The 13752-nt window shown below is 33.0% G+C and overlaps 3 protein-coding genes across 3 annotated transcripts; 2 read left to right on the top strand and 1 right to left on the bottom strand.

Moving 5' to 3' along the window:
* Positions 1–534: 534 nt before the first annotated feature.
* Positions 535–4426, bottom strand: LOC128387497 (uncharacterized). The gene is given in 5 exon segments (XM_053346707.1): positions 535–1274; positions 1352–1464; positions 1536–1710; positions 2124–2528; positions 2531–4426. Coding segments are annotated over 5 exon segments (2979 nt in total). The 5' UTR covers positions 4410–4426; the 3' UTR covers positions 535–867.
* A 929-nt stretch (positions 4427–5355) lies between these two features.
* LOC128387498 (V-type proton ATPase 116 kDa subunit a 1-like) lies at positions 5356–9333 on the top strand. Its single transcript, XM_053346708.1, is given in 6 exon segments — positions 5356–5934; positions 6097–6175; positions 6296–6522; positions 6678–6766; positions 6984–7102; positions 7105–9333. Coding segments are annotated over 6 exon segments (2526 nt in total). The 5' UTR covers positions 5356–5817; the 3' UTR covers positions 9000–9333.
* Positions 9334–9957: 624 nt separating this feature from the next.
* On the top strand, positions 9958–11332 carry LOC128387501 (methylenetetrahydrofolate reductase (NADPH)-like). Its single transcript, XM_053346710.1, has one exon. The coding sequence runs from the start codon at positions 10136–10138 to the stop codon at positions 10898–10900; it is 765 nt and encodes a 254-aa protein (XP_053202685.1). The 5' UTR covers positions 9958–10135; the 3' UTR covers positions 10901–11332.
* The last annotated feature ends 2420 nt before the right edge of the window (positions 11333–13752 follow it).

Genomic DNA, 13752 nt, shown 5'->3' with positions numbered 1-13752 from the left:
TTAAATCGACGATCGAAACGAGTTTAGAAAAGGTACTTGTACCATTCGAGCTTGAGATTCAGATCGATATCGAATAGGCTCAATACTAACATTCTAAATCATTTCAAAATAAGATTTAATAATTAGAACGAATTAATTGAAAAAGAAGCTTTCGATTATTGTTATTCAAGTTTTCTTTTTCATGATTAGATGATTGATAATCGAAGTGATTACAATTCCTCCAACGAAAGCCCCCAGGCCACATGAAACTGTCGGAAAAGAGCTTGGACATTTTTCTATCATGTTATATGTTCGAGATTGATGATTACAGGTTGATTCATGATTCCTCAATGAGCTCTCGATAATTGTGATAATTTTAGAAATTTAAACAACAATGATAATCAATTTTCTATTTATATTTTCATCTGATCATCACTTTAATTATCTGATAGTGACTCGATAAAAAGTCAATCAATTAGATAGAAATTGGCTATTAGATTTGATTGTGACTCATGAATTCAAGAAAAGTGATAATTTTAAAGATTATTGATTCTTATGGAAATAAAATTTAATTACAATTATGATTGTGATTAAGCGAATCGCCGTGTTGATCATGTAATGATCAACAATTTAACATGGATTATCATGAGATGAATATCATCTTTCACTTTAGAGGGAAAAACAGTAATTTGAGATTAATTATGAACAATTCTCAATCAAGCATCAGATAATTAAGGAAACACGGAAATGTATGTTTACAATTGATTAAAGATTTCTACAGATCTTTATAAGTTAATTAGGCTATCAAATCAAATCACAATGATTGTTGTACTTTTTCATCTGAATATTTTACACGAAGATTAATAAATTAATAGTAATTAAACTTGATTAACGTTTATAATAATATCGAGCAGCAACCAAACCAATAGTGAAAGCGATGATAAATGTGAAGAAACTCAATGAAATGAGAAGCCAAGCTTTCGAATGAGATTTTGATGAATTAATTGTATTCGGATCAACATAAGTGGTAACATAGATTGAACATCTTTCTATTGAACTTTCTAAGGATTTACTTGATTTTGCATCAGGTTTAATTGAAGAAAGACGACATTTAGAGGTAATCATTCCTGATTGTGATTGATTTTCACAATAATCAAATGATTTGCAATTACCAGTAGTTATACAGCTTCCAGCGCAATTTTCAAGGGAAACATCGGAAGTTTGTAAGATCATTGATTCCTCATTAAGATTAAACTTGTAACCAACAAGTTGCTTGTAATCTTTTGATAGTATTTCTAAATTGATTGTAAAGGGGAAAGAGATCAATGAAAAATTAAGAATAATCAATCAAATGTATGAATTGTAGACTCACTTGCATAATGATCGCATTGGGTTTCGGTGAAATTCCAGATTTTACCATCAATGGCACTTGCTGAGTCTTTGGCAAGATGAAAAGTGTGAAGGAAACAAGCTTTGATTTTAGTTCTGCAATTAGGAATAGAGATTGATTTTAATTGTGAGAATTGAAAGTTAATCATAATCTAAATCACTCTTACTTTGAGTTCTGAACCATTCCAGCCTCAGGGCAGTAATCAAATGCTTCACATGATTTAGATGATGATTGGACACAAGCTCGAGCACAGTCTTCGACGCTAATGTTTTCCAAAGTTTGCTCAGCATCAAAGATCAAACTTCGACCCGGAAGTTTCTTAAAGAAAGATGAATATGATCCTGAAAAGAAAACAAATCATAATTACTATTTAAATTCACATTGATTGTTTGTATTAGACTAACTACATCAAACAATTTACAAGATTTGTTGATAATCTTTTCGAAAAGCAAAAAAAAACATCAAATATCTTATGAGTTTAAAGATTGACAATTGCGATTAGTTTGTAATCAAGCCAATTAAGTTCAGTTGAAAATAAAACAATAATCAAGTACATATAATGTAAACAACAATTATGTAATATATTCAAGTGAAAGCAAAACGATTTGGCAACACAAACATTAATAACAAGAATCATTAACCATTGCAATCAACATAATTTACTTGAATAACAATTAAATTAGTGGTAACTAATTATTTCTGCCAAAAATCAATTTCCTTTTTCCTATTTGAAAATGTTACAAATTTAACTCACTTGATAATATATTACATCCTTCACTGGAATAAGTTGATTCTTGGTTGATATTTTCTGTCAAATTGCCTAAAATACATTCACCTTTTCGTGATGAACAAAATGACACAATTAAACAATTATCATCGTTGTCACACTCGTTTAAACAAGATGAATAATCTAAGCCAAGCATCGAGTTTCCTTGGGACAATCGACGGCCCGACAAAAAGACTTGATAATGATCGGCGATATTAGTTAGTCCAACATCGTCATCTTGGAAAAGTTTATCTGGATCACCAAGTTCATCTGGACCCGAAACAATGAACAAATCTAATGCCGAAAGATTTGGATCTTTTACATTTAATTCTCCTTTGGAGATTTTCGCCTTAATCTCATGGATTAAACTCTTGGACGATTTAAGGAAATTGCTTCCACTTGAGTTTTCGGTGAAACGAAATAATTATTACGACTAAATCCATCACAATCAGTTGATTCCTCGATGAAAGGATAAGTTGTTCCCTTTGTTGAACTGAATAAACGACACTCGAGATTATTACAATACGCAAAGTTGGTACAAAATTCATCTTCGGAACAAATTTCACCACAATCTTGTTCGTGATCTCGCTGGATAATTTTGGTTGGATTCTCGACTGTGAAACCAGGAGTCTTGTAGAAATCGTATTGATAACTTGGTCTTTCCAATAGTTTACACGAAATGTAAACGACACTTCCAAGGTACGAAACTTGTATATCTGGTATTCGAATCTCGGGAATAAATGAAAGAACTTTTCTGGTTATCGATTTTAATACTTCGTCTTGATCTTTCCAAGATTCAAGGTCGTCATTTTTACCAGAGAAAACAATTTGAAACCAAGTGTAGTCTTCAGGTTTATCGAAACATTCAGAGATGTCAAATCTGTCCTCGAAATCGATTGCTTTTTCTTGGTATTCTATCACTTTAATATCTATTTTTTCAACAACTTTAACTGCATAAATTTCAGTCAATTCACGGGAAGGTTTGATTACCATTCTTAATGGAGCTTGATTGCGAACTGATTGTCTTTTGTCGTATATGGCAGGGAAAAAGTAGGTCACAAGTCCATCGAATTTTGCATCATCGGGAAAAGCGAAAAAAGAGTTCAATTTTGCTTCGAAAATATCCAAACGTTTATTTTCTTCGACAATTTGTCCCATGTAATTTAATTTTTTACTCTCCAAATTAAGAACCGAATCATCTAGAAGATTGTAGGCTTCATTTTCAGCATAAGGCCAACGAAGGTAAGTGAATCCATAACCCGCTCCATTAGAAGCTTGATCTTCAAAACATGAACCCGAAATTGGATCAATTTGAAAATCAATCAAAAGTTTAGGGTCATGAACGATTCGCTTTGATAATCCATTCTCTTTAAGATCATATGAATAGATTCCTTGGTATCGAGCTATTCGTGCTGTAGTAACGGCCGATCGATCAGGTTGGGTGAAAAAGAGAGCAGCTTCCATGTCCAAGGTAAAAGTATCGGCCTGAGCAAATTGCGGGATCACAATAGTCGAGGGGTTGAGTCGTTCGCAACCATAACCATAAGGGTAAGTAATCAAATCGTTAAGTTGATTAGTTAAAGGTTCAAATGTGATTACATTTAGAGTAGTGGTAAGGGTTGGATCATCAGGATAAGTGGCAACCAAACGGACTGGAAAATTATTATTCGAGTCAAAGTAAACATCGATATAAGGTCCGTCGTCTTTTAAACAGTAAAACCATTGATAAACTTGACGACCATCAAGATTAACTTTATCCAAATATCTTAGATTATCCAATTTGCTTCTCATATAAGTAAATAAAAGCATTGGACCTAAGACTTGAGGGTCATTTGAAATGTCCGTTTCATCTGATAATCTACTATATGCTAGCCAATCATTGATAATTGATTTTTTAACATTATCAGTTAAATTTTTGGCAGAACAAGATTGATCAATACCAACGAAAAATGATTCTTTGGCTTCTAGATGGTACCAGAAAAATTTATGTTGATAACCAGCTCCATCATTAACCTTAACGTTTCCCACGAAATTCAGTTGATTAAAAGTCTCATCGATGGTAAATAAATGACCAGAACCAGTGACCAATTCAATTTTAGTTTGATATCCAGTTTGATGGGCAACAAGTGATGTTATAAGAGGAACTTGAGATGCTCCAGTTTTACCTTTATCGGGACAGGTAAAAGCTTCACATGAATGGAAAATAATAAAAGAAATTGAGAAAAGAAATTGTAAAAACATTGAGAACACAATAGATCCGGAAAATTGTAACATGATAATTACTAATTATTATTCACCTGGATTAACAATAGACTATCAAGGAACTAATTATTTCCTCGACTACTGTGTATTCTTTGTCGATATCAGCAAGATCCAGTTAATCATGGGCGTAATTAAAGTATTAAAACACACAGAGAGATAATCTTTGATCCAAGATTAAATCAGGTCATATCTTCAAAATCATTTTCCATTGGAAAGATAATCCAAGATTATTAATATTATTCATCGTTTCCAATCAGTGAGTGAGGTGTTTTCAATGAATCAATCAACTGCGGGGAAAAAGTGATCAACACCAACACTCATTGTTAGAAAACGCCTGCATCTTCATCATGGGTTGATTGGAAATTCCATCCATCTAATAACTTAGAATATGGAGATTTTAATCCAATATGATCCAATTAGAAAAACAAAAGATTCTAACAAAAGAAACAGAATAGAAAGAAAAATTAACTCAGAGTAATTAGAAAACGGTGTTTATAGGCCAGTGGAATAAGTGACCAACAATCAGAAGGATTATTGGTACCATTAGAATTAGAAATGAAAGACAATGGAAAACAATGTAACGGTTAATCAGATGGAGACAAAAAGAACAAGAGATTTAGGAATAGAAGAAAAAAAAACAAACCCATGGTGGTGATAGAAAATTATCATGTTGAGATTGACAGAGAAGAAGAAAATTCAATTCCAATGTTCCATCCAGAGATTTTATCTTCAGGGGTACACCCATTTTCCAACCTTGGTGTTTTTACCTAATCACAGTTGATCAAGTAAATGATTGTTACCTGGATAGAGAGACACAGAGAGAGAAAAGGGTGAAAACAGTTATAATTGTTGTTATTGTTTCGATAAGAAAACAAAAGCAATTGAAACAAACAAAAGGAGAGAAAAAAGACAAAGAAAATAATTTCTTCCTGTTTATCCACCACAATCGCCAAGATCCATTACCTGGAAAAATGAATTGTAATTAAAAGTGAAAACATTTACCTGTGATTTTGAGACCAGATGATTAGTTTAATTGTCCATCAACTGTCGAGTGTTTTGCATAATCATCCCAATAATCTAATCGTTTGGTAACCTCATCAATCTCTCACTTTCTCACTTTTCTCTTTTCTCTCTCTCTCTCCGCAATTTTCTCTCTCACTTTTCTCCCTTTTTCTCTCTTTCCCTCACTTTCTATTTCTCTTCTTTGTCAAATTCTCATTCACTTTGATTGTTTATTTTTTTCTTCCTTTTTCATTCTCTTAACAATTTAAATTATTTTTCCTCTCTAATTACATTTATTGTTGTTGTTGTTACTTTTTTCTCTCTCCAAGTGAAATCAACTCTCTGCAAATTAGTGTTTTTGTTTTTTTTTAGAATTTTTATCTTCTGGATAATCCCAAATATCCGTTAATCTGCAACCATGGGAAGTTTATTGAGAGGTGAAGAGATGTCTCTTTGTCAATTGTTTCTTCAATCCGAAGCTGCTTATTTTTGTGTCGCTGAATTGGGTGAACTTGGTCTGGTTCAATTTCGTGATGTAAATTGATTATTAATTTTACCTCTTCCATTTTTCCGGTTTATCTTAGAATTTCTATTTCCTTCTTAATCTCAATCTCTTTTCTTTTTTTCCAATTTTCTCTCAAACACTTTTCTCTCTTGGTGAAAACAATTGAACTAATCTAAGAATTGTCTTCTTTAGCTTAATCCTGATGTGTATCTATTTCAACGGAAATTCATCAGTGAAGTCATGAGATGCCAGGAAATGGAGCGAAAGATAAGTATGTACATCTTAACCTTTACCCTCTCAATTGATAGAGTCGAGAAACATGTTATTATTATTTCATTTCTTCGTAATTCTATTCTGTATTTTCATTTTCATTTTCATTTTCTTTTTCCAGATATTCTTGAGAAAGAGATCAAGAGAGATGAGATACCAATCTGTGATAACAGCGATGTACCAGAAGCACCACCACCAAGAGAAATGATCGATTTAGAGACCACCCTGGCCAAACTGGACAACGAATTGAAGCAAGTTAATTTCAACATGGATGCTTTAAAGAAAACATTCTCAGAATTATGTGAATTCCGTCATATTCTCGAGAAAACTCATGCATTTTTTCTTGAGGTTATTAGTCCATTTCCATATTCTGCCACCCTGTTGTTTCATGCTCTCTAATTTTTCTCCATCCAATCTAATCAATTCTCAATTTTCCGTTCATCTCTTTACCGTTAATCTTATAATCTTTAGTTTCCATTTTTGTTTTCTCCTTCCTCCAATAGATGCAAGGAACTGGACTAGGTGAAGATTGGACCCAATTAGCTGGAGATGATGCCATAAACCTCTCAATCCATGCTCACGTTAAATTGAAGTGAGTTTGTTTTAATAACGATTGGTAGTTTTACCTTTATTTACCTTGTTTATCATCCAATAATCTTTTGATAGTTGATATTATAATCCAACAAAAAGACCAACAGCAACTTGTTGATTCTGTAATCTATTGCTATACATACGTATAACTGTTAATTGTCAATATCTAATCTAATTTTTTTTACTCTCTTTCTCTTCCTCTTCGACTTTTCTTTTAGCTTTGTAACTGGTGTAATTCGTCGAGATCGATTGCATTCGTTTGAACGAATGCTTTGGCGCGTTTGTATGGGCAATGTCTTTTTACGTCAAGCCTTTATCGACGAACCCATTGAAGATCAATTTCCGGTGATCACGATTTCAAATCAGTATTTATCATCTTCTTCCAAGGAGAACAATTAATGACTCGAGTGAAAAAGATTTGTGAAGGTTTTCGAGCATCACTTTACCCTTGCCCGGAAACTGCTATTGCCCGGAAAGAAATGATCACCAATTTAACCTCAAGGGTTGATGAATTGAAAATTGTTCTTAAACAGACAACTGAACATCGTTATCGAGTATTAGCCGCGGCTGCTAAACATTTGAACACATGGAAGGTTAAGGTTCGAAAAATAAAAGCGATCTATCTTTCGCTTAACATGTTCAATTTAGATCTTACTAGGAAATGTTTAATCGCTGAATGTTGGTGTCCCAATAATGACCTGGAAAGAGTTCATATTGCATTGAGAAGAGGAAAAGATCGAAGTGGATCATCCGTACCTTCAATTTTAAATTGTATCGAAACTAAGGAAATACCGCCAACATTTCATCGGAATAATAAATTTACTCAAGGATTTCAGAATTTGGTTGATTCATATGGTGTTGCTTCCTATCGAGAAATTAATCCAGCCATTTTTACAATAATCACTTTCCCTTTTCTATTTGCTGTTATGTTTGGAGATGCAGGTCATGGCTTATTGATGACACTTTTCGGCCTTTGGATGGTTATGAAAGAGAATTTCATTCAATCGAAAAAGTCAACAAATGAAATATTTCTTACCTTTTTCGGTGGAAGATATTTAATCCTATTGATGGGACTTTTCTCCATCTACACGGGTTTCATTTATAATGATATCTTCTCTAAATCATTTAACATTTTCGGCTCATCATGGGTCTCATCTCATCCACCCGACAAAGGTTTATACCCTGAGGTGATGATGTTAGAACCTGGTAAAGAGTATTCAGGATCACCATATTGGTTTGGAATGGATCCTGTTTGGCAAGTTGCCGAGAATAAAATTCTCTTCCTCAATTCATATAAGATGAAACTTTCAGTTCTTCTTGGAGTTGGTCAAATGCTGTTCGGTATTATCCTTAGTTTGTACAATCATCGATATTTTAACAATCAATTGAATATCTACTGTGAATTTCTTCCTCAGATAATTTTCACAATCTCCATTTTCGGTTATCTAAATATTCTCATCTTGGCAAAATGGATTTTCTATGATTCTTCTGGCTCTTCATGTGCTCCATCAGTTTTGATTATTCTAATCAACATGTTCCTCTACAAGTACGAAGATACTCCATGTTCATTAGCACCAATGTATTGGGGTCAACAGTTTATTCAAACAGTTTTGTTGATAATCGCTCTCTCCTGCATACCCTGGATGCTCTGTGTTAAACCTTACTTTCTAAAAAAGGCCAACGATGAGCGTAAACAAATGACCTCTAGACCAACGAACAATAATAACATTATAATCGAGAATGAAGTTGGCATTCCTATGGAAATTTTAAACGATGAAGTACCCAAAGAACAAGAGAAAGTAACGGTTAACAGTGTCGAGAATCATGAGAACCATGAAGAATTTGATCTTGGAGAGATAATCATTCACCAGGTAATCCATACAATTGAATCTTGCCTCGGATCGATTTCTCATACAGCATCGTACCTTAGATTATGGGCATTGAGCTTAGCTCACGCTCAATTAAGTGAAGTTTTATGGAATATGGTTCTCAGAATTGGCCTAACAACGTTCACTGGTTTCGCTGGTGGACTGTTAATGTTTTTCATTTTCGCATTTTGGGCTTGCTTAACAGTTGCCGTTCTACTTTTAATGGAAGGTCTTAGCGCTTTTCTTCATGCCCTAAGGTTACATTGGATTGAGTTTCAAAGTAAATTCTACGCCGGAACCGGTTACAGTTTTCAACCATTCTCATTTGAAGTAATTCTTAAACAAGAATATGAAGAACTTAATTGAATGATGGTTTGCCAAGAATAAAGAGAAAAGTTCAAATTCGTAGTCTGCGTAGTTTGGGTGATTCTATTTTCTTTTTGCAACAACCAATCCAAATTGCAGCATAAAAAAAAGAAATGAAAATCAGCTGATCACAGAAAAGGACCTAAAGATAATCACATCATTCCAGGCATCATGTTGCTTGTTGACAGAGAAAGTGCCTTTATTGACATTGTTTTTCCTTCTCTTTCCACAATTTAAAACAAAAGTGTAATTATGTTTCTACTTACAAATGAGATAAGATGAAAATCTAATTTGATTTCTTCAAACAATTAACTGTTAACTTGGACTCTCTCTCTCTCCAATTGATGTTTAGTCTCCACGTGATTGTTTCTTGTTTGATTAAACATCAAGATCAAATCTTCAACAACAACAACATCATCATCATCTTCGTCACGATCGTCAACTCAATTAACTATTTTGGTTAATTTTCTTTTTTTTGTTAACTATGAAATTTTCATCACCAGCAAGTGAACAACAGTAATTGCAATCTAATTGCTACATTTTCTGCATCTTATCAACTCAATTATCAGCTTAATTGGTTTCCAATAACATTCATAAAACTAGAATTGATTATATTGGAAGATAATCAACTTCATCTATGTGATCATATTTAATACAATCCATATCTTTATCCTCCTTCTCATCATCATCATCATCATCACTATTATCTTAATTTTATCATGATAATCACTTTTTGTTAGTTCTTTTTCATGTTTTCACATTTATTACCTCGACAATTAACTGGGTTTCACTTCAACTCTTCAGTTTCCATTCTGAAAACAAAGAATATCATCAAAATGTCAACATCAACATCGATCAAATCATCATCTCGTGTCACCAAATTTTCACAATTAATTGAAAGTTCCAAGTTACCCTTCTATTCAATTGAAAATATTTCCACCATCGAGTAAATCATTGAATGATTTGAAAATCTACTCAGTGATTTAAGAAAATATCGACCCTTATTCTGTGCCATCACATCTAAAAGTACTTCCCGAACATCGAACACTGAATCATTATCTCGATTTGATTTGGCCCGTCTGATAATCACCAACTATGGATTCGATATTCTCCTTCATGTGACCTGTTCAGATTTAATGGATTCCGATCAGGGTAGAAAATTCCTACAAGAAGCTAAAAACTGTGGAATCAAGTATATTTTTGCTTTGCGAGGTGACGATTTAGATGAATCAACGGAACGGGAATTCAATCATGCCATTGATATCGTTAGATTTATTCGAGCCGAGTTTCCAAACGATTTTGTCGTCGCGGTCGCTGGTTATCCTAATGGTCATCCATCGGTATCATCCCTTGCTGAAGATGTTAAATACTTAAAGGCCAAAGTTGACGCTGGTGCTGATCTAATAATAAGCCAATTTTTTTTCAATGTTGATGTTTTTGCCCAATGGGTTAGACTCTGTCGATCAGCTGATATAAAAGCTCCCATTTTACCGGGAATATTTACCTTTCCATCTTATCGATCTTTTACCCGAATGATGAAAACAACCCAAGTTCCGATCTGTAATCAACTGGAATCGAAAATTGAAAATATTTCAAATTGTGATCAACAAATTAAACAATTTGCCATCGAACAATCAACACAATTGTGCCTTAATCTAGTTAATCAAGGACTTTGTCCTGGACTACATTTCTTTTCCCTCAATAAAGATTCAACGTTACAAGTTATCGAGATGATTGAGCCCAAGATACCGAGGACAACAATTAACCAACAATTATTACGATTATCGGCACAATTAGAGGAATTTACTCTTGATTCTGGTTCAGAAACATTGGAAAAGAATCAACCATCAGTGAAAAGCGGTGATAAAACACCAGAATCATCCAATTATCATCAGAATTAATCAATTGATCAGTAACCAACTTTTGTCTTAAACATCCTACAGAAATCAAACTTCATCCCACCGAAAGTCATATTATTCCTGATAAATCAAACATCATTTATGAGATCAAACAAGTGGATCTTAATCACAAATCTCATCAAAAATCATAATCATAATCATCAACCACAAACATCATTAATTGATTTCAAATGATTATCAACCACCTCAAAGATCTGATTAGAGATGTGATCAGATTTCGTGTTGATGACTTGAAGTTAATTGTTTTCTTTTCTCCCTTTACGTTAATGATTAAACCCAAAGTTATCATTAAATCAATTCACTTATCATTACAAACGATAAGTAATGCAAACGAAAAACAATCATGTGCAATGACGTATACATATTAATAGATTTCAAGTTATCTTTTTGTCTTTTTTTGTAAATAAAACTTTTTCTTCAAGAATATTGTATATTAATTGTTACTTTTTAATCAACATGATCAGACTTAATTGTTTGATACAAAGTGAATCATAAATCACGTTTACAATGACAATCAAGTAAACAGATCACGCATTCAAAGTGTAACATTTAAATTTTCCCATTAATGTCTTATGATTAACTTCAAACAAGAGTTTGATTAATGATGAAAACAAATACATTTAAGATAAGCTAAATTAGATCAACACATTTATGAAGCAAATCAAAGTCAATTTGTGGTTATTTTAACTACAAACACAACAATAATTAAGATTTACTGGTAAATATTAGTATCACGTCCTCATGGCTATTGACAGTTGAAAATTTCTGATTGAAACGATGAGATTTTATATCGAGCTGAACATTGGAAATGTTCAAGCTAAATTAAAGATGAGTGATCTTGAATATGATGATCAATTGAATGCTGTTCCAAAGCTAATCCAAGAGTAAGGAAATTGTCGCTAATGATGAGACGAAATTCGGAGTAATAACAATTAAATGAGCGAAAGAGAATCCAATATCTTGACGATTAATTCTCAATAAGAATAAGTTTATCTGAAAGAGGAAAAAGAAACAAAAAACATTATAACAATTTCAAAATGTTCGTGAGGTTCAACGAACCTCGTCCGTGTACTCGACAGATTTTGAATCGAACGAAAGAAGATAAACATCGTTGAACACTCCGGCCGCAGATCTATTAACACGAATCAGATGATAGGTGACAATGAGACGAAAGCCATTTGTTTTATGAATATGGCGAGAATATAAATCAGTCCATAAATCGTGTGCTCTATTGAGAAAAGATTACTAAAAACGAGTAAACAATTGGCAACTGCGAATGTGTAGAAACCAAATAATACGATAATCATGGCATCTTGAAGTGATGATGTATAACATCATCAGATGAAAATCAATCAAAATGCGCGAAAGCCATTTGTATAATGAATTTGGTGAGAATATATAAACCAATCCACAAACTGTGTGCGATTGAGAAAAGATTACCTAAATTGTGTGTTGTAGGGTGACTTGGTGTCCGATTATATGAAAGCAAAGTTGTACTCACTTGAATGCTCCCATCATTCTGTCTTCGAGAACCTGAACCTATTCCTCTTATCACAATCCTGGCAGCCTGAACAATCTGGGCAATTTGGAATGTTTCGTTTGTACTATTATAAAGTCATAACAAAAGATATTTTAATAAAATGATCATTGTTTCAGAAATACTGATTAGTTTCGTTTTAAATTGACTGTTTGTTGAATCACAAGTTTTCTGTTTTTTCAACTGTGAATTTGTGACAATTGAACTAGTTCAGAAATATCGTTACCAATGAAAGAAAAAGTGTTAATGAAATTGTTGCTAAAGATGAAACGAATTTCGGCGTTATTATGTAAGAACGAGCGAAATAGAATCCAATATCTTGACGATTCATGCGTTTCAGGAATAAGTTTATCTGTGCAACAAAAAATACGAATGAAATTAAACATTCTGGAATCTACAATAAAGATCATACAAACTTCGTTAGAGTAATTTGAAGATCCAAAACATAATGAAATTTGATAGACCGTATTGTATATGCTAGATGGCATTTGATTTACACGGATCAAGTGGTATGTAATTAAGGAAACCAGTCCAACAGCACTAATTAAAGACAAAATAAAACTTCCCATAATTGTGATCATATTAGCAATGAATTTATAGTCAAGTGTCGCTGAAACTCTCAAAACATACAAATAAATAGATACTTCAGACACATAGAAAGTGAAAATAACGGTTGACATGATTTTATCAATTTGACTTGTTGTTTCTACCGCTTTGAGATAACATAATCGTAGAGATTTGATTGCGTTATCAACTACGTCCGAATGAGCTTCCATTTTTGATATCTCCAGCCTCAAAGCAGTAAGACAATGCTTTATCACAACAAATATTGACTCCAGAAATATACAATTTTCAATGATGAAATAAGCGGCATTTAGAGAGGCCGTCTTGGATATAAATCGTATAATGGAGTACAGAATGTTGTTGTCATACTGATCTAGAAAATTGAATATCATAATTCTATGGTATGGTCCAGAATTCCATAATAAATCGGGAATTGCTATAATTAAAAGCAACACAAGAGCCTTTATTCGATTATAATGAATATACTCAAAGGCTACTTTATCTCTTACATTTACCAGATCTTGGCGCAAATTTAGAAACTTTTGATAGCTCTTGCGAGTCGATAATAGTAATAAAAACGACACGCTGTTAGCTAAAACTGGAAGTGTATAAATTAAAGATGTGAAATTGATGAAGTCCGATAGATTCTTAGCTTTAGTATAAACTAAAGTATATTTTCTATTAATTATGTTATCCAGCGCATCGTATAGCTCCCAGAAAAACCATAGAATAG

The sequence above is a fragment of the Panonychus citri genome, unplaced genomic scaffold, assembly GCF_014898815.1.
Source record: "Panonychus citri isolate SS breed McGregor unplaced genomic scaffold, ASM1489881v1 Contig00090, whole genome shotgun sequence".
NCBI lineage: Eukaryota > Metazoa > Arthropoda > Arachnida > Trombidiformes > Tetranychidae > Panonychus > Panonychus citri.
The sequence above is the reverse complement of the archived record's forward strand: the minus strand, read 5'-3'. Positions and strand labels throughout refer to the sequence as shown.